The sequence below is a fragment of the Hemitrygon akajei genome, chromosome 14 (assembly GCF_048418815.1).
Source record: "Hemitrygon akajei chromosome 14, sHemAka1.3, whole genome shotgun sequence".
NCBI classification, from domain to species: Eukaryota; Metazoa; Chordata; class Chondrichthyes; order Myliobatiformes; family Dasyatidae; genus Hemitrygon; species Hemitrygon akajei.
Genome location: NC_133137.1, coordinates 51,158,500 through 51,180,918, shown reverse-complemented (window position 1 = coordinate 51,180,918; position 22,419 = coordinate 51,158,500). Strand labels below are relative to the sequence as shown.

The window sequence follows — 22,419 nt, the reverse complement described above, 5'->3', positions numbered from 1 at the left end:
TCCTTATTGCCCCTAGCATAAGATGATCTCTTGACCTCTCACTCCACAGGTCATAGCCTTATTGTCTACCCTCATCACAATTTCTCTCTAACTGTAGCACTTTATTCTGCATTCTGTTATCATCTTTCCCTTGTGTTGTTGTAATTAAATAATCTGTATGGATGGCAAGCAAAACAAAGAGCTGCACTGTGCCTTGGGACAAGTGCCGCTAGTAAACCAATTTACCATTTCAGATCATCTCCAATCTTCCCAACTCAACAAAACCGTAGTCCAAAGTATTTAACAGCATCACCCATTGAAAGTCATAGTTGTTGAAATTGCTTGTTTATGAAATAGAAATTGAAAATGCAAGAGAAACAGCAAGTGGCTTCGATCAGATTGGCACCACTGTTATGGCTTGGTTTTAGCTCCGTCGTTCCGTACAATGTTGTTTTACACAGAATCAATTAAAATTGAAGTGGTGATGAGCATTTTGTGAAAATATTTATGGATATTTGCAGTGCTGGATCTTCTCTGTGTACTTGAGATTCACCTGGAATAAATTTGCTGTTGGCGTGTGGGCTGAAAAAAAAGAGTTGCATTGATAGCCACAAAGGCAGATGAACACTCAGTGACTGACGCAGTGTTGTACAGCACAATACACACCAACTATAAATCCCAAATGAGCTGATGCATTTACCTTTAGATGTATATAGAACATATTTACCTGAGCTGGTTAGATGTATATAGAAATTGATTAGCAAGCCCTCAGCCACTAAGCAGGCATTAAATATACGACATATTGCCTGCAACTCCCCAATCCTATAAAGGACACAGCTACTTACTTTGTTTGAATGAGAATATCAGCATTGGATGAGTTCAACATAAATTTGCAAATGAGCTCTTGGGTGATAGGAATGGCAATGTTGTTGGATACACAGAGGTCTGACAAATAATCCAGAAACCTGGAAAAACAAAAACACATTGGACATTGTAGGGTAACACAGTTGGTGGAAATATACATAATTCACAAACACCCATATTGTCTTGGGTTTCACTTTAAGAGGCTGGTCTGATGTGATGATGTAATGACATAAAGGACTTTTAGCATGCCTTGTGTTGAGGTTTTGGAGTCCAATAAATGTGTTATGGTTTTTCTTAAATATAAAATGCCTCACTTCATTTTATTTGCGAAAACCTACAACATAAATGCTTTGAACTTAAGCCTCTCATTGTCACTAGACAAAGTTTCAAAAAACTTGTTGGGAAAAAAACGAGAAGTTAAAGACTCATTCCAATGGCCTGTTCTCTTTTTCCATTCCTGCTTTCTTTTCTTCTCATTTGTTGGATTGCAATGTAGTATTATTATTTTTCTTGTAGTTTAACTTTCCTATGGTTGCTTGTATTTTTACATAATCACTTACTGTATATATGTAATTGTTCAGTGAACTTTCCAGTAATTACAGTACAGTTGCTTCTATATTTTCCTAGAAATTTCTTAATTTTAGTAGCAGGTGTCATGCCACATCAATCTGGCTATTTTATAGGTTAATTTTTATCAATGGGATTTCATTATCAGTAGTCTTTAGTATGAAAAGACAACAACTACTTTTAATTTGATCCTTTCTTTGTTCCCTCGACATGTATTTTCTTTGCTCTTATAACATTTAACAAATAAACATAAACAAGTTTTATGCCTCATTCTTGAATTTTGTAAAACCTTTGGATTACAACAGCACCATCAAGATCCAAAACGCTCAACTCCTTATTTGTCTTTCTGAATCTGATTTAAATCTAACTTATCCTACTCCCCTCCAGAAATCCCTCTGATTTTACCACTGATATAAATGTCCCTGGAGAGGGAGCAAGAAGGCCTGCGGGTCTTCAAAATTCCCAGTGTGCTTCGTCACATTATTAATTTGCATTTGCAGAAATTTGCAAAGCAAATTAGTTGATGAGGAAAAACTTCAACAGACTGCATTCATTGCAATGGTGCAGCACTCTGGCAAAACTCTCAGCTAGGGTGACCAGGGATTAAATTTACATTTGACCTCTTGCCTTTCTCATGTTTCTGCCGCGTCCTTTCTTCCCACCTCCACTGCCTGCTCTGGACGGTGGGAGCTGTCCAAGCTCCCCGTCAGCTGCTGCAGACTAGTTCAGCTATCAGGAAGGAACAACTTAGGAAACATTAAATTCCTTTACGATCAGGTGTTCCCAGCTTTTTTTGTGCCATGGACCCCCTACCATTAACCAAGCTGTCCGTAGGCCCTAGATTGGGAACCCCTGCTCTAGATCCTTCTGAGAGGAAAATCTTGCTTGAATAATAATGCACTTCCTCACGGATTTGGAGTGAAGGGGGACCCCTGATAGACCAGTGGGTGAGCGTTAGGGCTGGGGAGACACCTCATGACCCTGGGAGAGAGAGAGCTCACAGATGACCAGAAATTATTGTTAACAAAATTAGAAAGATATGGTATTAGAAGGGTGGCACATGACTGGTTAAGTAGTTATTTGGAAGACAGGATCAGTATGTACATATAAACAACTCAAATTCAAAACTTTTGAGGGTAACTTGTGGGGTTCCACAAGGTTCAGAGTTTGGTCCATTGCTGTTCATTTTGTATATAAACGATATATGTATGGTTTCTCAGACATTAAAATGGATATTATTTGTTGATGATACAACTATATTTTGTAGTGGGGAATATCTGAAACAACTTTTGGATACAGTGGAGAAAGAACTAAAAATTATAAAGAAATGGTTTGATACTAACAAATTATCACTGAATCTAAGTAAAACTAAACTCATAAAATTTGGAAAACGTGTACCAAATTCATATAGTAAACTTAGAATAAATGATGTTGAAATTGATAAGGTATCTGAAACAAAATTTTTAGGAGTGGTAATAGATAATAAATTAAGCTGGAAACAAATACCGGTATAAATTATGTCAAAGCAAAAATGTCAAGATCTATTGCAATATTGTACAAAGTACAAGATTGTGTGTGTGTCCAGTTCTGGTCACCTTGCTATAGGAAGGATGTGGAAGTATTGGAAAGGGTACAGAGAAAATTTACCAGGATGCTGCCTGGTTTAGAGAGTATGGATTATGATCAGAGATTAAGGGAGCTAGGGCTTTACTCTTTGGAGAGAAGGAGGATAAGAGGAAACATGATAGAGGTATACAAGATATTAAGAGGAATAGATAGAGTGGACAGCCAATGCCTCTTCCCCAGGGCACTACTGCTCAATACAAGAGGACATGGCTTTATGGTAAGGGGTGTAAAGTTAAAGGGGGATATCAGAGGAAGGTTTTTCACTCAGAGAGTGGTTGGTGCATGGAATGCACTGCCTGAGTCAGTGGTGGAGACAGATACACTAGTGAAATTTAAGTGACTACTAGACAGGTATATGGAGGAATTTAAGGTGGGGGTTATATGGGAGGAAGGGTTTAAGGGTTGGCACAACATTGTGGGCCGAAGGGCCTGTACTGTGCTGTACTATTCTATGTACTATGTTCTATTTCTTAAATCAGGAATCTTTGTATACATTATAATGTTCACTTATAGTCCCATACATGACTTACTGTGTAGAGGTATGGGGAAATACATACAAAACAAATACAAACTTGATTTTTCTTCTCCAAAAGAAAGCCATATGTCAACAAGCCATCGTCTGTGTCAATAAATTTCACAGATTCACCATCTTCTTGCTAAAGAAATTCCTCCTCATCTCTGTTCGAAATGGATGTCCTTGTATTCTGAGGCTGTGCCCTTAACTATTGGAAATGCTGTTTCCATGTCCACTCTACCTAGTCCTTTCAACATTCATACAGTTTCAATGAGATGATCCCCTCTCATTCCTTAAACCCCAGGGAGTGGAGGCCCAGAGCCATCAAATGCTCCTCAAACGTTAACCCTTTCATTCACGGGGTCATTCTTGTGAGCGTCCTCTGGACCCTTTCCAAAGCCGCCATAGCCTTTCTTAGATAAGGGATCCAAAACTTCTCACAATACACCAAGTGCGGTCTGACCAATGCTTTATAAAACCTCTGTATTAAATATTTGCTTTTATATTCTAGTTCTCTCAAAGTGCATTTGCCTTCCTTACCACAAACTCCATCTGCAAGTTAACATTTAGGGAATCCTGCACAAGGATTCCCATGTCCCTTTGCATCTCCGATGGCTGAGTTCGCTCTCCATTTAGAAAATGGTACAAAGTTCAAAATAAGCTTATTTTAAAAGTACAAACATGCCACCATATCCGCCCCAAGATTAATTTTCTTGTGGGCATTCACAGTAACACGATAGAATCAATGCAATAGAGCATCAAACAGGACAAACGGGCAATGTGCAAATGACAACAAACTGCACAGATACACAAAGGAAGAATAATAATACTAATGGTAATAACAATGTCAGATATAACCTCTGGGAATATACTTTCTCAACGAAAACAGGATTCAGCATTTCACCAAGCATTTGCAATTCTGATAAGTACACATAACGAAACTTAAATGAAAGCACAACCCAGAGAAATGAAGAATTGTCACTACAGAAGAAAAAGTTAACCAATGGAAGGACATGACCCTCTGTGGAAGACATCCCCACGATCTGAGCAGTCTAGACGTCAACAATGAAGCGTTGAATACCTGGCTCAAAGTTAGAGACCACCTACTAGAAACAGAGGGGTTCCTTTAAAATCTTGCTTTAACATACAAACTCATAAAACACACCTACCTTATTATAAATACAAGCCTGATCCAGGTTTAGAGTCAGATTCCCACAATCATTTTATTACCAATCCATTATTACAGATAAGACAACCCATAATTATCATTCCAATGTGATATTACAGGACAAGCAAGCAAGAACAACTTCCTTAATAGATATTGTCACACACAATACAGGGATCAGTAAGCAAAAAACACCAGAAACATGCTGAATTAAAAGAGGAAAGTGGAAGACTATGGAATGTGAATAGTAATATCTACAACTGGTATCATCCTACAGTCACTACACAATCGCATTAGGCCTACACAGCAATATTTATGTAAATCTTCAGACGGCCACAATAGTAGAATAGTCCAAAAGTTCCTAGCAATTGACTATTCCTGTGCCTCAGGTTTTACGAGCTTAAGCTGAGAAAAAAATACAATAAATAATAATAATAATAAATAAATAAGCAATAAATATTGAGAATGTGAGATGAAGAGTCCTTGAAAGGGAATCTACAGGTTGTGGGAACAGTTCAGTGCCGGGGTGAGTGAAGTTGGGTGAAGTTGTACCCTCTGGTTCAAGAGCCTGATGGTTGAGGGGTAATAACTATACCTGAATTTGGTGGAGTGGGTCCTGAGGCTCCTGTACTTTCTTTCTGATGGCAGCAGCGAGAAGATTATTGAGGGGTCCTTGATGATTGATGCAGCTTTGTAAATATGCTGAATGGTGGGGAGATGGACTGGGCTGTATTCACTACGTTTTGTAGACTTTTCCGTTCAAGGGAATTGGTGTTTCCATACCAGCTCCTTGGTCTTGCTGACATTGAGTGAGAGGTTATTGTAATGGCACCACTCAGCCAGATTTTCAATCTCCCTCCTAAATGCTGATTTGCCACCACCTTTGATTTGGCCTACGACAGCAAACTTAAATCTGGCTTTGGAGCTGTGCTTAGCCCCACAGTCATAGACAATAGACAATAGGTGCAGAAGTAGACCATTCGGCCCTTCGAGCCTGCACCGAAATATAAAGTATAAATAAGTATAAAGCGAGTCGAGCAGGGGCTAAACACACAGCTCTGTTTTGCACCTGTGCTGATGGTGATTGTGGAGGAGATGTTGTTGCCAATGCAAAATAGCTGGGATCTGCAAGTGAGGAAATTAATGAACCAATTACACGGGATGTATTGAGGCCGGGTGTTGAAGCTTATTGATCAGTTTTGAAGGAATGATAGTGTTGACTGCTGAGCTGTAGTCAATGAGGAGCATCCTGACTTAAGTATCTTCACTGTCCAAATGTTCCAGGGTTGAGTGAAGAGCCAATGAAATGGCATCTGCTGTGGACCTGTTATGATGCTAGGCAAAATGGAGCGGATCCAAGCCACTACTCAGGAAGGAGTTGATAAGTTTCATCACCAACTTCTCAAAGCGCTTCATCACTGTGGGTGTAAGTGTTACTGGACAATAGTCATTGAGGCCGATTACCATGCTTGTCTTAGGCACCAGTGTAACTGAATGTTGTTTGAAGTAGATGGGATCCTCAGACTGCTGAAGCAAGAGATCAAATACACCTTTATCCCTCCTACCAAAGTGCGTGGCCATACACATCCCTATACTGCATTCCATTTGCCACTTTGCCTATTCTCCTAATCTGTCCAAATCCTTCTGCAGACTCCCTGCTTCCTCAACACTGCCTATCCCCCCACCTGTCTTCGTATCGTCCACAAACTTGGCAACAACGCCATCAATTCCATCATCCAGATCATTGATATATAATGAGAAAAGAACATGCCCCATAACGAACCCTGTGGAACATCACTAGTCAACAACAGCCAACAAGAAAAGGCCCCCCTTATTCCTACTCTTTGCTTCCTGTCCGTCAGCCAATCTTCTGTCCATGCTAGTAACTTCCCTGTAACACCCTGGAATCTTCAAACTGTGGTGAGATGCTGCCAGCAACCAATGTGACTACTGGCAACATTCTGCAGAAAGTTTACAAAATTACTTCTTCTTTTCTTTTAAATATACTCTACTACTAATCTTTGTGCGACGGGAGCCTGTAATTTACATTTTGATATTGTGTCTTTGGGCTGAATGAGCAATCTGGTGCTTCTGCTGTTCCCGAGGGAATTCGGCATGGTTAGCAATGGAGTGTCAGCCTATTGGCGGAGCGTGAACCCAGGATGGGCTCCAATTCCTGACCAACTCGCCGATTAAAGCGTCGAGCAAGATTTAAATCAGTGAGGATGAGAGCAGAAGGTGAGAGGGTCTTCAGTGCCGTCGGCTTGCTGTCTACCTCTGTTTGACTGGCCTCCTTCTCCTTCTCACTTGTTGCTGATGGAGGAAGGTCTTGAGTCTTGAGTCTTGGGCAAGCTTTGATCAGCATGGTTTGTGCATTGGACTCGCTTTTAGCGGACTCTGCAGCTCATGTTAAATATATTTCTGGTTTCTGGCTAATCTGTTTCTTTTTGTTGCTCTTTTGCACTACTTTGATCAGGGAGGACTGGCTCGTGGCCTGCAGTCAACAACCAATACAGTGCTAAATTGAACTGAACTGAAATAAACTGAACATCCCTAGACTGCTTCAAGAACTCTACAGTTAGCTGTTTAATATTCTGTGTGGTATTCACTCGTGTTTTACATTTGCACACTGGGTGTTTAATGTTTTCTTTGAATGGGTTCCATGGTGTCTCTTTCTCAGGGTTTATACTGCATATACACTTGGATAATAAATTTACTGAGAGAGAGAGAGAGAGAGAGAGAGTGAGAGATCTCATAGATTAAGGGAAATTTTGGGCAATGGAGGCAGAGACGCCTCATGGACAAGTGGACTGGTGCAGGGGGAGACACCTCATGCTCAAGTTGGTGGTTGGTGGGCAGAGACACCTCATCCTGCTTAGACAGACCCACCTCATGTCACAGGCTGACGGGACCTCTTCAGAGGACTGAGCTCAATTACTGAACCCCCGATTGGTGGTTAGCATCCCTCTTGTTACTGGTCCCAGCACAAGTTCATATAAAGTTAATATCACCCAATTTACCCACCCTAATAAAGAACCTAATAATCCAGATACCAAGACGTGTTTAGATTAATCTAAAACTATATATTGCACTTGGGGAGACGATTTAATTTCAAAGTCAGTGGGACCGAACAGAGTCGTTCAAGCAAGCACGAGACATCTCACCTTGGCTCCCTGTTCCTGCGCAGCAGACTGACGAATGTCTCAATTTCCTTTGCAGTGATATGTTTCTCCAGCAGCTTCCTGTTGTTGTGTAACAGCGCAGTGATGGTGTCCTCTGCCAGCACATCGTATCCAATTTGGGACTGCATAATGCCAAACATCTTAGCAATGTATTCCTGCAAGGTTTAGAGAAATGGACAGGCACATGAGGAAACACTTGTCTGTGAGCTGGACTGTCCTTGTGGGGGACGATAACAGAAATAATCCCTGTGCATCCCAAACTGCTGACCTTCAGCCTTGCGGAAGCAAACATTCCCTCTCCCTCTCCGTTTTAAGACCATCAGGCAAAAGGAGCAGAATTAGGCTATTCCGCCCCACCATTCCATTGCGCAGCTCGGTAGCATAGCAGTTAGAGCGACACTATAACAGACTGGGACATCGGAATTTCGAGTTCAATTCCAGCGTCCTCTCTAAGGAATTTGTACCTTCGCCCCATGACTGCACGTTTCATCCGAGTGCTCCGGTTTCCTCCCACAGTTCAAAGACGTAGCTGTTAACAGGTTAAATGGCCATTGAAAACTGTCCTGTGATTAGACTAGGGTTAAATAGGTCAGTTGCTGTGTAGCATGGCTTGTAGGGCAGAAGTGGCCTATTCCACACTGTGTCTCCAAATAAAAATAAATAAATCATGGCTGATTCATTATCCCTCTCAACACCATTCTCCCTGCCTTCTCTCCGTAACTCTCAACGTTCTTACTAATCAAGAGCTTATCAACCTCCATTTTAATTAAACCCAGTGTCTTGGCCTCCACATCCCTTGTGACACCAGAGACACACAAGGTCACAGGTGATCAACTGCACCAACCTGGTTCTTCCTGTAGTCCTGCTGTGAGTGGCGAAGGACGCGGTAACAGAGCCGCAGGATGTATCGGTATGGAGCATATCTCTGGTCCCCCAGGTCTTCCAGTCTCAGCATTGGCCCTTCTCCTTTATCCGCGAAAGGAGCCTTCAGTATTCCAAAGATCTGTCATGAAGGTTAACAAAACATGGCACGTCAGTGAATGATGGGATAGGGATTACCATAAGATACAGGAGCAGTTCCAAGCTCATTCTGCCACCCAGTGTGCTCTGCCATTTGACTGGTTGATACTTTCTTCAACCCCATTCTCCTGTCATCTCCCTGTTACCCTTTACTTCCTTACCAACCAAGAACCAATCAATTTCTACCTTAAAGACTTGATCTCCACAACCCTCTCTGGCAATAAATTCCTCAGATTCTTCACTCTCTGTCCGAAGAAATCTCTCCTCCTCTCATTTCTAAATGGATGCTCCCATACATCCATGGATATTCTTAGAGGTGGATAGACAGGGTCTGATTAGAAACAGTCAACATGGATTTGTGCATGGAAGGTCATGTTTGACAAATCTTATTGAATTTTTTTGAAGAGGTTATTAGGAAAGTTGACGAGGGTAAAGCAGTGGATGTTGTCTATATGGACTTCAGTAAGGCCTTTGACAAGGTTCTGCACGGAAGGTTAGTTAGGAAGGTTCAATCGTTGGGTATTAATATTGAAGTAGTAAAATGGATTCAACAGTGGCTGGATGGGAGATGCCAGAGAGTAGTGGTGGATAACTGTTTGTTAGTTGGAGGCTGGTGACTAGTGGTGTGCCTCAGGGATCTGAACTGGGTCCAATGTTTTTTGTCATATACATTAATGATCTGGATGATGAGGTGGTAAATTGGATTAGTAAGTATGCAGATGATACTAAGATAGGTGGCATTGTGGATAATGAAGTAAGTTTTCAAAGCTTGCTGAGAGATTTAGGCCAGTTAGAAGAGTGGGCTGCAAGCTGGCAGATGGAGTTTAATGCTGATAAGTGTGAAGTGCTACATTTTGGTAGGAATAATCCAAATAGGACATACATGGTAAATGGTAGGGCATTGAGGAATGCAGTAGAACAGAGTGATCTAGGAATAATGGTGCATAGTTCCCTGAAGGTGGAATCTCATGTGGATAGGGTGGTGAAGAAAGCTTTTGGTAAGCTGGCCTTTATAAATCGGAGCATTGAGTATAGGAGTTCGGATGTAACTTTAAAATTGTACAAGGCATTGGTGAGACCAAATTTGGAGTATTGTGTACAGTTCTGGTCACTGAATTATAGGAAAGATGTCAACAAAATAGAGAGAGTACAAAGGAGATTTACTAGAATGTTACCTGGGTTTCAGCACCTAAGTTACAGAGAAAGGTTGAACAAGTTAGGTCTTTATTCTTTGGAGCGTAGAAGGTTCGAGGGCGGACTTGATAGAGGTATTTAAAATTATTAGGGGGATAGATAGAGTTGATGTGGATAGGCTTTTTCCATTGAGAGTAGGGGAGATTCAAACAAGAGGACATGAGTTGAGAGTTAAGAGGCAAAAGTTTAGGGGTAACACGAGGGGGAATTTCTTTACTCAGAGAGTGGTAGCTGTGTGGAACGAGCTTCCAGTAGAAGTGGTAAAGGCAGGTTCAATTTTGTCATTTAAAAAAAAAAATTGGATAGGTATATGGACAGGAAAGGAATGGAAGGTTATGGGCTGAGTGCGGGCCAGTGGGACTAGGTGAGAGTAAGCGTTCGGCACAAGGGCCGAGATGGCCTGTTTCCGTGCTGTAATTGTTTTATGGTCACTTGGAGGCTGTGCCCTTTGATCCTAGGCTCTTCTACCTTGCCACATCCACTCTATCAGACCTTTCAGTATCCACTAGATTTCAGTGAGATTTCCCTTATTCAGAAACCTGATGGCAGAGGGGAAGAAGCTGTTCCTAAACCATTGCGCTTGAGTCTTCAGGCTCCTGTACCTCCTCCCCAGCTAGAAGAGGTCATGCCCCAAATGGTGAGGGTCCCTAGTGAAGGATACCACCCTCCCGAGGCATCGCCTCTTAAGGATGTCTACCATGGTGAGAAGGATATAAATTGGTTTATTATTGTCACATATACAGTGAAAAACTGATTGCAAGCCATCCATACAAATCACTTCATTAGATCATTACCACGTGGTAGTACAACGGAGAAGGGTGCACCTCTTTGCTACATTCTGGTTAAACTGACTTTTATTTTGTTAATTGCACAAAGGAACTCTGAACTTGATGACTGAGCTTTCACCCTAATGTGAATTGTAAGACCTGTTAGGGATGGGTAGATAAAGCAGGAGCTTGTTGGGTATGTGAGAGCAGGAGTAGCATGGTTAAAAGTTTTCACTCAGTCATGTTGGTGACGGTGTACAGTGCGGGAGTGATGAACCGGGACTGCCGAGATGAAAACATTCACACTCGAAAGCCCGCGCAGAAGGAGACAGTCTCCCGCGCACGGGAGGCCCAATCAATCAGCTGCATGTGCACTTGCCACATTCTTCCAATCAATCCATTACAGTTCAGACCAATACCATGACATCAAATTAATCCAATTAACCAGTCCCCTCAAATGTGGCTCTAGATTTCTTAAGGATCAAAAACACCTGATACCTTGCCTAGAGCAGAGACTCATTTGATTCTGTCCCATTAACATGAGAAGGATAAAATTGGTGGTTACCAGAAACCGTACTGAGGTGCTCTTACCTGCTTCAAGATATTTTGCTCTCTCATTAACTTCTGCCTCTCCCTGTTTGGTTTGGTGATAACCACATCCAGGACTTCCTGGCCATTACTGACCGCATCCGCAACAAAAAAAACCAGGTCTTCCAGAAGCTTTATCACAAACCTGTGGACAAATTCAGTCATGGTTTTCTGTTACCCAGCTTGTTTCTGCTTTTCATCATGTGTTAAATGAGCTTCCTATGGTGGTGTCTGGCTCGAGCTGTGTCCAGAGGAAGCAGCATCTCAGTGCTACCCATTCCCCTGCTCTTTGTGAGAACTCTGTCTTTGCAAAATGGCTCCGTTGTTAACCTGCATCATAATGTTCTCCAACCTATTTCCAATCTCATGCTTTAAAAAAAACAGGAGCTCATTCAGCCCATCAATTCTATGCTCTCCCATCAGTCCCATTCTCTCTTACCTCCTTGCTATCTGTTCTCTTCAACATGCCCATCGATTCCCCCTATATTCCCACAGAATAGAGTCAATTTACAGCAATCAAGTAATGCAGCAACCTGTATGTCTTAGGGATGTGGGAGAAACAGAGGAACACATGCAGTCACTGTATCCAGAGATACCGGCCACGTGACAGACGCACTGCCACCTGGCTGGTCGGAGGACACACCACACACCAATCAACATTTGGTCCCTCCCAACTAATCAATGCACACCTAAATTATCGGTCACCTTAATTGGATTATCTCGCCCAGCTCCATGCTATAAAAGGTGAGACATGAGTCTGGCTCACTCTCTCTTACCACCTTGACCACCTCATTGATTTATCTTTGGGAAGGTATATCGTTGGTCCTGGTAAGGGAGCCACAGCTATCCAAGGTCAAGGGGGCTAGCTGTCGTAGTGCTTTTCCCTTGTTCTTTGTATGTGTAACCATACCCTGTCCCCACACCTCTTTCTGTGTATTGTACAGCTGACCCGACTTCCCCTTGTAAATAAATTCCTTATTATTAAAACTGTGTGTGTCCAGGCCTCTAACTGTTGAGACTCAAAGAACCAGTTATTTTCCATCACAACAGTCACAGAGAGAGCATGCAAACTCCATGCTGGCAGTCCCGGAGGATGGGTTTCAAGCCAGGTTGCTGCAGTTGCAACATGTCAGCCTTACATGCTGCGCCATTATTCCTCCCACCTCTTCGGCAGCACCTCAGGACCAAGAGTAACCTACTTCCAGTCAGGGGAGCTATGTCTATGACAAGGCCAACATGGGATCAGTGGACTCTCCCTAGATGAAGCAGGAGGTGGAAGAATGGGTAGTTTGTGACGCACCACACTCCTTCTACCATTTTTCCAGGGCTTTTCAGCACTCCTGGTGCTCAACTCCTCCAAGTTCAGAGGTCATAGATCAGAGATTCTAGGGAGTCCATGGGGACATTGCTGAGGGATCTTCCCCTCTGCCCACCAAAGAAACGATTCCTGCTTGGATCTGAGATTGGAGGGTCTGTGTCAGGGGTCTTGTATCAGATGTGAATGTTCCAAGTTCTGCAACAGAACCCAAGGAATTCAGCTTGGGCTTGCAGTCAGGGGATATTGGCCTGGCATGCAACAGTTGGTGAAGCTGGTGGTTGGGTAGACATCATGGCATGCTGAGGATCTGCCAGGGTTTTCCCAGTGTATGTTCCTCAATAAACAACTCTGCAACAGTCTGGGTTGGAAACTGCTGCAGATTAATCCCACCAGTACAGCCATTGCCCAGAGATCCAGAGACCTTGGTTCAGCCTTGTGGAAGTTTGCAAGTTCTCCCTGTGACCACATGAGCTCCCCCAGGTGCTCCAGTTTATTTCCACATCTCAAAGATGTGCTTGTGTGTGGTTATCTGGTGTTACAACACCAGAGATCCATTTCCTTCATTGGCTCTGTAGGATGAGGGAAGGTGCTATATAAATCAGACATTCGTTTTAATGCAAGGTTACATTTCTTGAGTTTACAGCTATTACTGCTGAGCTTCATAAATTCCCTTCAGCTTTGCTTCACAAAAATCAGTTTGGTTGGACTCTTTACACCTAAATTTCCTCTGACGTGCAATGTTTTAAAATTATATCAGTTTCCAATATCCACAGCAATACACACAAAATGCTGGAGGAACTCAGCAGGTCAAACAGCTTCTCTAGAGAGGAATAAGCAGTCAACATTGTGGGCCGAGCCACTTCATTAGGACTGGAAAGGAAGTGGGAAGAAGCCAAAATAAGAAGATGAGGAAGGGGAAGGAGTACAAATGGACAGGTGATAGGTGAAACTAGGTGAGAGGGAAGGTGAATGGATATGGAATGAAGTAAGAAACTGAGAGATGATAGGTGGAAGAGTTAAATGGCTGAAGAAGAAGGAATTTGATTGGAGGTGAGAGTGGACTATGGAAGAAAGGGAAGGAGGACAGGCACCAGAAGAAGGTGATGGGCAGATAAGGAGAAGAGAAGGGGTAAGAGGGAGCCAGTACAGGGAATTGAAAAATAGAGAAGGGAGGAAGGGAAATTACTGGAAATTAGAAAAACAATGTTCATGCCATCGGGTTTGAGGTTACCCAGATGGCATCTGAGGTGATGTTCCTCCAACCTGAGAGTGACCTCATCATGGCAGTAGAGGAGGCCACGGACCGACATGTCAGACAGCTAATGCAAAAATAAAATTAAAATGGGTGGCAGACAGAGTGAAGGTGTTCGATAAAGCAGAGACCCCAGTCTACATTGGGTCTCGCCAACATAGAAGAAGCTGCACCAGGGGGAGTGGATACAGTCGATGACTTGGACAGATGCAGAGGGACCCTTCAGTAAAAGTTAATTATTTTAACACCCTCATCATCTCCTGCAGTACAGCTCCTCCAAATGGTTATATTGGTATTTTTATTAAGGATGGGCTGAAATGATCCCTTTTATGCTGCAACAAAATATGGGATAAAATCAAAATAATTGGTTCTATACAACTGCATCCAATCAGAATATACCAATGAAAATTTCATCCAATCACTTTTCAGTTTAAACAAAGTTTGCCCCATGATGTCAGCTATTTGTAGAGTGAGTCCTCTGACAGTTGATGAAACATAGAAACATAGAAAAACCTACAGCACAATACAGGCCCTTCAGCCCACAAAGTTGTGCCGAACATACCCCTACCTTAGAAATTACTAGGCTTACCCATAGTCCTCTATTTTTCTAAGCTCCATGTACCTATCCAAAAGTCTCTTAAAAGACCCTATCATATCCACCTCCACCACTGTTGCTGGCAACTCATTCCACGTGCTCACCACTCTCTGAGTAAAAAACTTACCCCTGACATCACCTCTGTACTTGCTCCCTAGTACCTTAAACCTGTGTCCTCTTGTGGCAACCATTTCAGCCCTGGGAAAAAGCCTCTGACTATCCACACGATCAATACCTTTCATCATCTTATACACCTCTGTCAGGTCATCTCTCATCCTCCATCACCCCAAGGAGAAAAGGCCAAGTTCACTCAACCTATTCTCATAAGGCATGCTCCCCAACCCAGGCAACATCCCTGTAAATCTCCTCTGCACCCTTTCTATGGTTTCCACATCCTTCCTGTAATGAGGCGACCAGAATTGAGCACAGTACTCCAAGTGGGGTCTGATCAGGGTCCTATATAGCTGCAACATTACCTCTCAGCTCCTAAATTCAATTCCACAATTAATGAAGGCCAATACACCGTATGTCTTCTTAACCACAGAGTCAACCTGTGCAGCTGCTTTGAGCGTCCTATGGACTCGGACCCCAAGATCCCTCTGATCCTCCACACTGCCAAGAGTCTTACCATTAATACTATATTCTGCCATCATATTTGACCTACCAAAATAAACCACTTCACACTTATCTGGATTGAACTCCATCTGCCACTTCTCAGCCCAGTTTTGCATCCTATCAATGTCCCACTGTAACCTCTGACAGCCCTCCACACTATCCACAACACCCCCAACCTTTGTGTTATCAGCAAACTTACTAACCCATCCCTCAACTACCTCATCCAGGTCATTTATAAAAACCACGAAGTGTAAGGATCCCAGAACAGATCCCTGAGGCACTCCACTGGTGACCGACCTCCATGCAGAATATGACCCATCTACAACTACTCTTTGCCTCTGTGGGCAAGCCAGTTCTGGATCCACAAAGCAATGTCCCTTTGGATCCCATGCCTCCTTACTTTCTCAATAAGCCTTGCATGGGGTACTTTATCAAATGCCTTGCTGAAATCCATATACACTACATCTACTATTCTTCCTTCATCATTGTGTTTAGTCACATCCTCAAAAAATTCAATCAGGCTCGTAAGGCATGACCTGCCCTTAACAAAGCCACGTTGACTATTCCTAATCATATTATACCTCTCCAAATATTCATAAATACTGCCTCTCAGGATCTTCTCCAACAACTTACCAACCACTGAAGTAAGACTCACTGGTCTATAATTTCCTGGGCTATCTCTACTCCCTTTCTTGAATAAAGGAACAACATCTGCAACCCTCCAATCCTCCGGAACCTCACCCGTCCCCATTGATGATTCAAAGATCATCGCCAGAGGCTCAGCAATCTGAGATGGCAGAGATTTGTTCTAAAGCCCTACAATGGAGCGGTCTGGGTCATTGTGACTTCTTGCTTGTTTTAGGAAGACTTCGTTCTACACTGCTATGTTGGCGTCAGAATCAGTGGCGGCAGTTGCGGGCGGCCCCTAGCACATCCTTGGGTGTGTTGGTTGTTAACGTAAATGACGCATTTCACTGTATGTTTTGATGCACGTGCAATAAGTGAATCGGAATCTGAGGGTCATTCACAAGGACAGATGGGAAATGGCAGCGGGATGTTAAGTGACATTTTGTATACTCAATGAAAAAGAGAGAGAGGGAGAGAGCATTTTGAATTGGGATTGACTTGGTCAGGTGTTGAGGGGAACCACGTACTGAGCTGTAAAGTGGGATCAGAGGAAAGATCAAAGCCAAATAACCTTCAACGGCACCTGCAAGTTTGTATGTTAGCCAAGTGAACTTTGTATTGCCACATGAGAACTCAACAGCTAGAAAATAATGCAGTGTTTAGTCACAGGCTATGACAATGTGAGGGCTGTGGAACCATCTCATTGGGGATCATTCTCATGGCAAAGATTGGAGTCTCACAGAAGTCTAGAAGTTTATTATCATCAGCTGGAAAGTCAAGTAAATTTATTATCAAAGTACACATATGTCACATATACAACCCTGAGGTTCATTTTCGTGTAGGCACTTAACCGGAAATTGAAGAAATTCAACAGAATGTACGAAAACTATACATAAAGGCTGAGAAGGAGCCAAAGTGCAAAAGACGACAAACTATGCAAATGAAGAAATCAATAACACTGAGAACGTGAGTTGTCAAGTGTTGAAAGTGAGTCTGTAGGTTGTGGAATCGGTTCAGTGTTGAAGTGAGTGAAGTTATCCATGGCGGTTCGGGAGGCTGTTCCCGACTTAAGGCTCCTGTGATGGTAGTAGCAAGACGAGTGTGTGGCCCAGATGCTAGGAGGTGCTTTCATGTGGCGGCACTCCCTGTAAGTAAGCTCAATGGTAGGGAGGGCTTTGCCTGAGACGGTTTGCAAGTAAACTGACTTACTACCAGATGAGTCTTTCTGCAATATGCATTTATCACAAAATAAAGAAGCTGCATTAATGGAGAACAAATGCTACTATCTCATTGCAACGGCTGAGATGGGTCCACGTAAAACATATCCATAAAGCAGCTTTGGAAAAAAGGGAGGAGACGAAAGGAAACCAACAGAACAAGTTGGGAGTGAAAGAAATTATATACAAAAAGACAAGGAGAGAAACATTCCTTCCTGTGACAAACAGAATTAAAAGTCAGAAAGGATAAATCGAAGAGCTTGCTCTTACTTGTTCTGTCTTGTCCTTTTAAGCTGACTGGGACATGTTCCTTTCTCCACTATCTCTCACCCTGGGGAAGTCCCTGCAAAGGCATTTCTGAGCAAACCAAGGTCAGCAACGTAAAGGTTTAACACTAGCCCAGTCTCTGAGAGGGAAAACTCAGAGACACAAGAGGCAGCTGATCCTGATCAAATGGCTGGAGGAACTCAACGGGTCAGCCAGCAGCTGTGGATGGAAACGGACAATCGATGACTTGGTTTGAGCCCCTTCATCTGGTCGTAAAGATAGTGGGAGAGAGCTAGATTAAAGAAGTGAGGGGATAGGACAGGGCAAGAACTGGCAAATGATAGATGGATCCGGGTGAAGAGGAGGAGAGGCATATGAAGGAGGAGGAGAGTAAATGGCAACTGAGGTTCCGCAGTGGTAGGTGGAAGCAGCAAAGAGCTGCAGTTGATGGAATCTGACTGGAAAGGTATCATGGAGCCAAATAAGAGGGATGAGGAGGGCGGGTGGGAACAGTGAGAGGAGAGGACCCAGTGGGTGATTGGCAGGTGGAATGGGTGAGGTCAGAGAAAGAAACGGGGTGATGGCGTCTGATGTGAATGTGGAAAGAACTGGGTAGACCAGGAGGAGAGAGAAAAGGGACAGAGTGGGAGATCTTTACCTGAAGTTGAAGTAAACATAGGTAGATTTTGCTTTTAAACAAATAAAAGATTAAAGGTACAGTGTGATTGAATAACATGGGACAATGCTGCTCCAGTGAAGTAATCTCTCATATTGCAATTTAGAAAGCAAATTTAAAAACATTCCTTCAGTCTGACTTCATTTCAGATCTAAAGTATGTGCACAAAAGACATGGGAAGATCAAAACCTGCGCTATACGAACAGGGAAGTCATGGGTAAATTCACCAGTGTGCACAGAAGAGACTTCCTCATCCAGAAAATGAAGAGAATGCAAAGTATGCTAGCAGGCTCAGGTTCTAAGGCAAACAGGAAAAATGAATTTGCAGGAAAGCTAATTAAACAGGAATGTTGGAAGCTGGAGATGAAGTTGTCCAAAAGGTTCTTCAGGCCTCAAGAATGAGGTGGAAATCTTGTGGTTACAGCCAATTTACTAGATGTTTATAACAAAGAAATAACAGCAAGCAGCAAACTTTAACTGTAAACACCTCACTCTAACAAAGATCCTGCCTTGTGGTCTGTCTTTCTACTGGAAAATGATTCAAACCAGACAGAGAGGGAATCTCCTCAGACAAGAACAGCTGATGAGACCAGGACAGTTTTGATTTATGCTGCCCTGACACTTCAGGATCACAGACAAAAGCTACAGAAGTACAGAACCCGCTATAACAACTGAAAATCTACAGGCAAACAGGTGAATACACAAACATATAACCAAGAATAAAGAAAGTTAAACTACAAGAAAATCCAACAGGAGGGAGATAGGAACAAGAGGTCACACTGTTAGGGTTTGATAAAGGAAGGGTGTAAGAGGCTTTTGTGGAACAAGTCAAAGTCGATTGTCGAAGTCAAAGTCAAAATCAAAGTAAATTTGTTATCAAAGTACTTGCGTGCTACCATATACTATTTACTGGAAAATGAGGAAACTGTGGTGAACTAGATATACCTGTCTGACTGCTCCTGTGGCTCCTCCCACAGACCCTGCTGACTGCTCCTGTGGCTCCTCCCACAGACCCCTGTATAAAGGCGACTGTGGGCTGCTGCTCTCCCTCATTTTCCCCAGGATGTAGTGCTGTTTATTCTTCCAGTCAATAAAAGCCGATATCTCGCTTCCTAAGTCTCAGCGTGAGTTATTGATGGTGCATCAGAAACACAACAGAATTTATGAAAAACTGTACATAAACAAAGACTGACAAACAACCAAAGTGCAAAAGAAGAGAAATTATGCAAGTAAAAGATAAATAATACTGAGAACTTGAGTGAGTTGTCAAGTTCAGAGATGAGGTGTGTGAAGTTATTCGCTTCAATTCAGGAGCGTGATGGCTGTAGGGTAATAACTGTTCCTTAACCAGATGGTGTGGGACCTGAGGCTCCTGTACCTCCTGCCCAATGGCAGCAGTGAGAAAAGAGCATGGCCTGGGTGGTGGGGTCCATGATGATGGATGATGTTGTGTGTGCAACAGTAAATATCCAATGGAGCAATGTACATGCACCGTATTTGTGGAACATATTTTCAACTCACCTTCTTTCATTCTGAGTGATGGCACCACTCTCTAACCTCTGGACAGTGGCTAAAAGAACTTTACTGGCATCATTGGCAAAATCCAAGTCCCGGACTTCTGAGAGCGGCACAGAGACAATGGCAAATGCCTCCTTGTCTTCCTTGGTTGGGCAGGTTCCAATCTAATAACAAGACAATGACCAGTCCGTCACAAGAACACAAATGCCATGCTGACTACGGGAAGTTAAATGCCACGGATGGAACGTTGGAGTTGTGCATTGGTCTCGTTACTGAACTAACAATACACTAATAACCCAAAGTTCATTCAAGCCCCAGCACTGAGATGGAGAATCCATGTTCAGGCTTGATTTAAGCTGAAAGCCATTAGGTCTTTTGTGTGGATTGTTGAATAACCAAATTGGTTACTCTTTGCTTCAGTAGGCAAGAGATTTCATTACACCTTGTTGTGTAAAACAATCTAATGAGTTTTGGTAGAGGAAAGCTGACTGTTTATCACTTCCTGTGACTGTCTGTGTATCACTTCAGATCCCCCCACTGGAACTGGTTGACTCTTAATTGCCCTTGGAAATGGCCGAGCAGGTCAAATGTTTTGGTCAAACTTCAGAAAAACATAGAACATAGTCACCTCTCACCCTCCTTTCCTTCAAAGAAAAGAAACCCTACCTCACTCCAGAACAAACTGCTGCAGAAACAGCCAATTGAAACGCAGCCTCTGTTGTAATGTAGGACAAGTAGCGGAGAGATTTTACACAGCAAGATTCCATTAAAAGCAATGAAATAAAAGGCCAATTCATATACTTTAATAATGTTAGCCGAAGAATATATGTTAGCCAGGAATTAGATAGAACAGAACTTTACAACACAGTACAGGCCCTTTGGCCCATGGTTGTGCTGACCTTTTAACCTACTCTACTCTAAGATCAATCTAACTCTTCCCTCTTACAAAGCCCATAATCCTCCATTTTTCATATCGTTCATGTGCCTATCTAAGAGTCTCTTTAACTGTGCTGTCAAGAAAGGAGACAGCCAGGATGTCGGAATAGGAGCTGGCCGTGATAATGTAAGTTACCCTTGTCTGGTGGGCTGACAGACAACATGGGAGCTGTGTAGCCTCGGCTGTAGTAAGGACTAGGCCTCGAGCCTCAGGCTTGCTTATTGCTGCAGACCAGGTGAGGAAATGCTGGAGTGTGAGGTCCGCGCTCGGCAGGGGCTGGCCTCTCCCACTGGTCCTGCCCTCCTGCGTTCAAGCGTTGGAAGGACAGGCTGGATTGCGTGCATCTGAACCCTATCACTAATGTTCTATCGACTGCTGGACAAGTTGCTCAGGGTCTTGGGCAGTATCTTTTTTTCATGTGATTGTGCTTCTTTGCTCATTATTTTGAACATGTCACTTTGTTGGTTTTACCATGGCCCCAGAGGAATGCTGTATCGTTTGGTGTGTCTAAAGTGGTTGAATAATAATTAAACTTGATTTGATCTGCCGCTACCACTGACCCTGGCAAGTACATTCCAGGCATCCACCTCTCCCTGTATAAATAAACTACCTCTGACATGTCTCTAAACTTCACTCCATTCACTTGAAAGGATATCCTCTGCTACTAGTTATTGACGCCCTGAGCAGAAGGCATTGGCTGACTATTCTGTATGTATGTACCTTATAATCTTATCTAACTGAGCCACCAGTAGCATGGCAGTTACATAACAGCATCAGCGACCAGGTTCAGTTCTGACACTGTGTGTCTGTTCTTCCTGTGCCTCCAAAGTCTTCCTCTAGGTGGTCCACTTTCCTCACACTTCCCAAAGGTGTTAGTAGGTTAATGGGTCACATGGGTATAGTTGGCCATGTGGGGGGTCTTGTGGGTCTGAAGGGCCCTATTACTCTGCTGTAACTCAAAATAAAAATAAGGTATTTCAAACAAGTTGCCTCTCATCCCCCTTCAAGATGTTTTATTGATATTACTGCTGATTTCTCTTTAAGTACAATCTGGCTTTGACACAAGACGTTCTGCAGATGCTGGAAATCCAGAGCGGCACACACAGAATGCTGGAGGAATTCAGCAGCTCAGCTAATGTCCATGGAGAGGAATAAACAGTTTCAGACAGAGATCTTTCATCAGGACCGGAAAGGAAGTGGGGATGGGGGAGAGTCATCGAAGCTGACAGTGAAATGCATCTTTTGTGTCAGGTCGACTCAGTGAGGATTGTGCTGGGGGCAGTCCACACATGTCCCCACACTTACAGTGCCAACATGGCATGCCCACAAGTCCCTACTCCTAACCCGCACGTTGGGAGGAAACCTGAACGCCTGGAGGCACTTTTCCAGTTTAACCACTCAATCTACCAGCATCAGCAGTCCAATTAGCCCCAACTGTATGCACTGGGACATTGGCTGGCCACAGATATGAAATGGTAAATAGCTACGAGTGATTAATATCCTTTATCTTCATAGCGTAGCGGTTAGTGCAACTGCTTTACAGGGCCAGCCTGATTCCTGCCGCTGTCGGTAAGGAGTATGATCCCCCGTGAACACGTGCGTTTTCTCCAGGCACGCCGTTCTCCTCCCACATTACAAAGGTTAGGGTTAGTGAGTTGTCGGCATGCTGTGTTGGCACCTGAAGCTTGGCAACATTTGTGGGCTGCCCCCAGCACAGGCCTGGCTGATTTAATTTGCAGCATTTCACTGCATGTTTCGTTGTACATGTGAGAAACAAAGCTAACCTTTGATCCCTACCGTCACAATCTCAGGTAGACAATGTGACTCTCAGCAAAATGAAGCACAGCCATTGTTGTAATGTAGGACAAACAACAATGGCATTAAAGGGCAATTCATATACTTTAATGGTTTTAGTTGAATATATGCCAGCC

At 43.1% G+C, this 22,419-nt stretch overlaps 1 protein-coding gene across 1 annotated transcript in view; it reads right to left on the bottom strand.

The window, feature by feature from the left end:
* The window catches only part of itpr2 (inositol 1,4,5-trisphosphate receptor, type 2), a 272,542-nt gene that overhangs the window by 140,148 nt on the left and 109,975 nt on the right, over positions 1–22,419 (bottom strand). The window contains exons 13-17 of the mRNA XM_073066048.1: positions 19,555–19,715; positions 11,470–11,611; positions 8,742–8,900; positions 7,880–8,052; positions 825–944 (exon numbers count right to left, since the gene is read on the bottom strand). Coding sequence (XP_072922149.1) covers positions 825–944; positions 7,880–8,052; positions 8,742–8,900; positions 11,470–11,611; positions 19,555–19,715 — 755 coding nt within the window. The remainder of the gene's footprint in view (positions 1–824; positions 945–7,879; positions 8,053–8,741; positions 8,901–11,469; positions 11,612–19,554; positions 19,716–22,419) is intronic.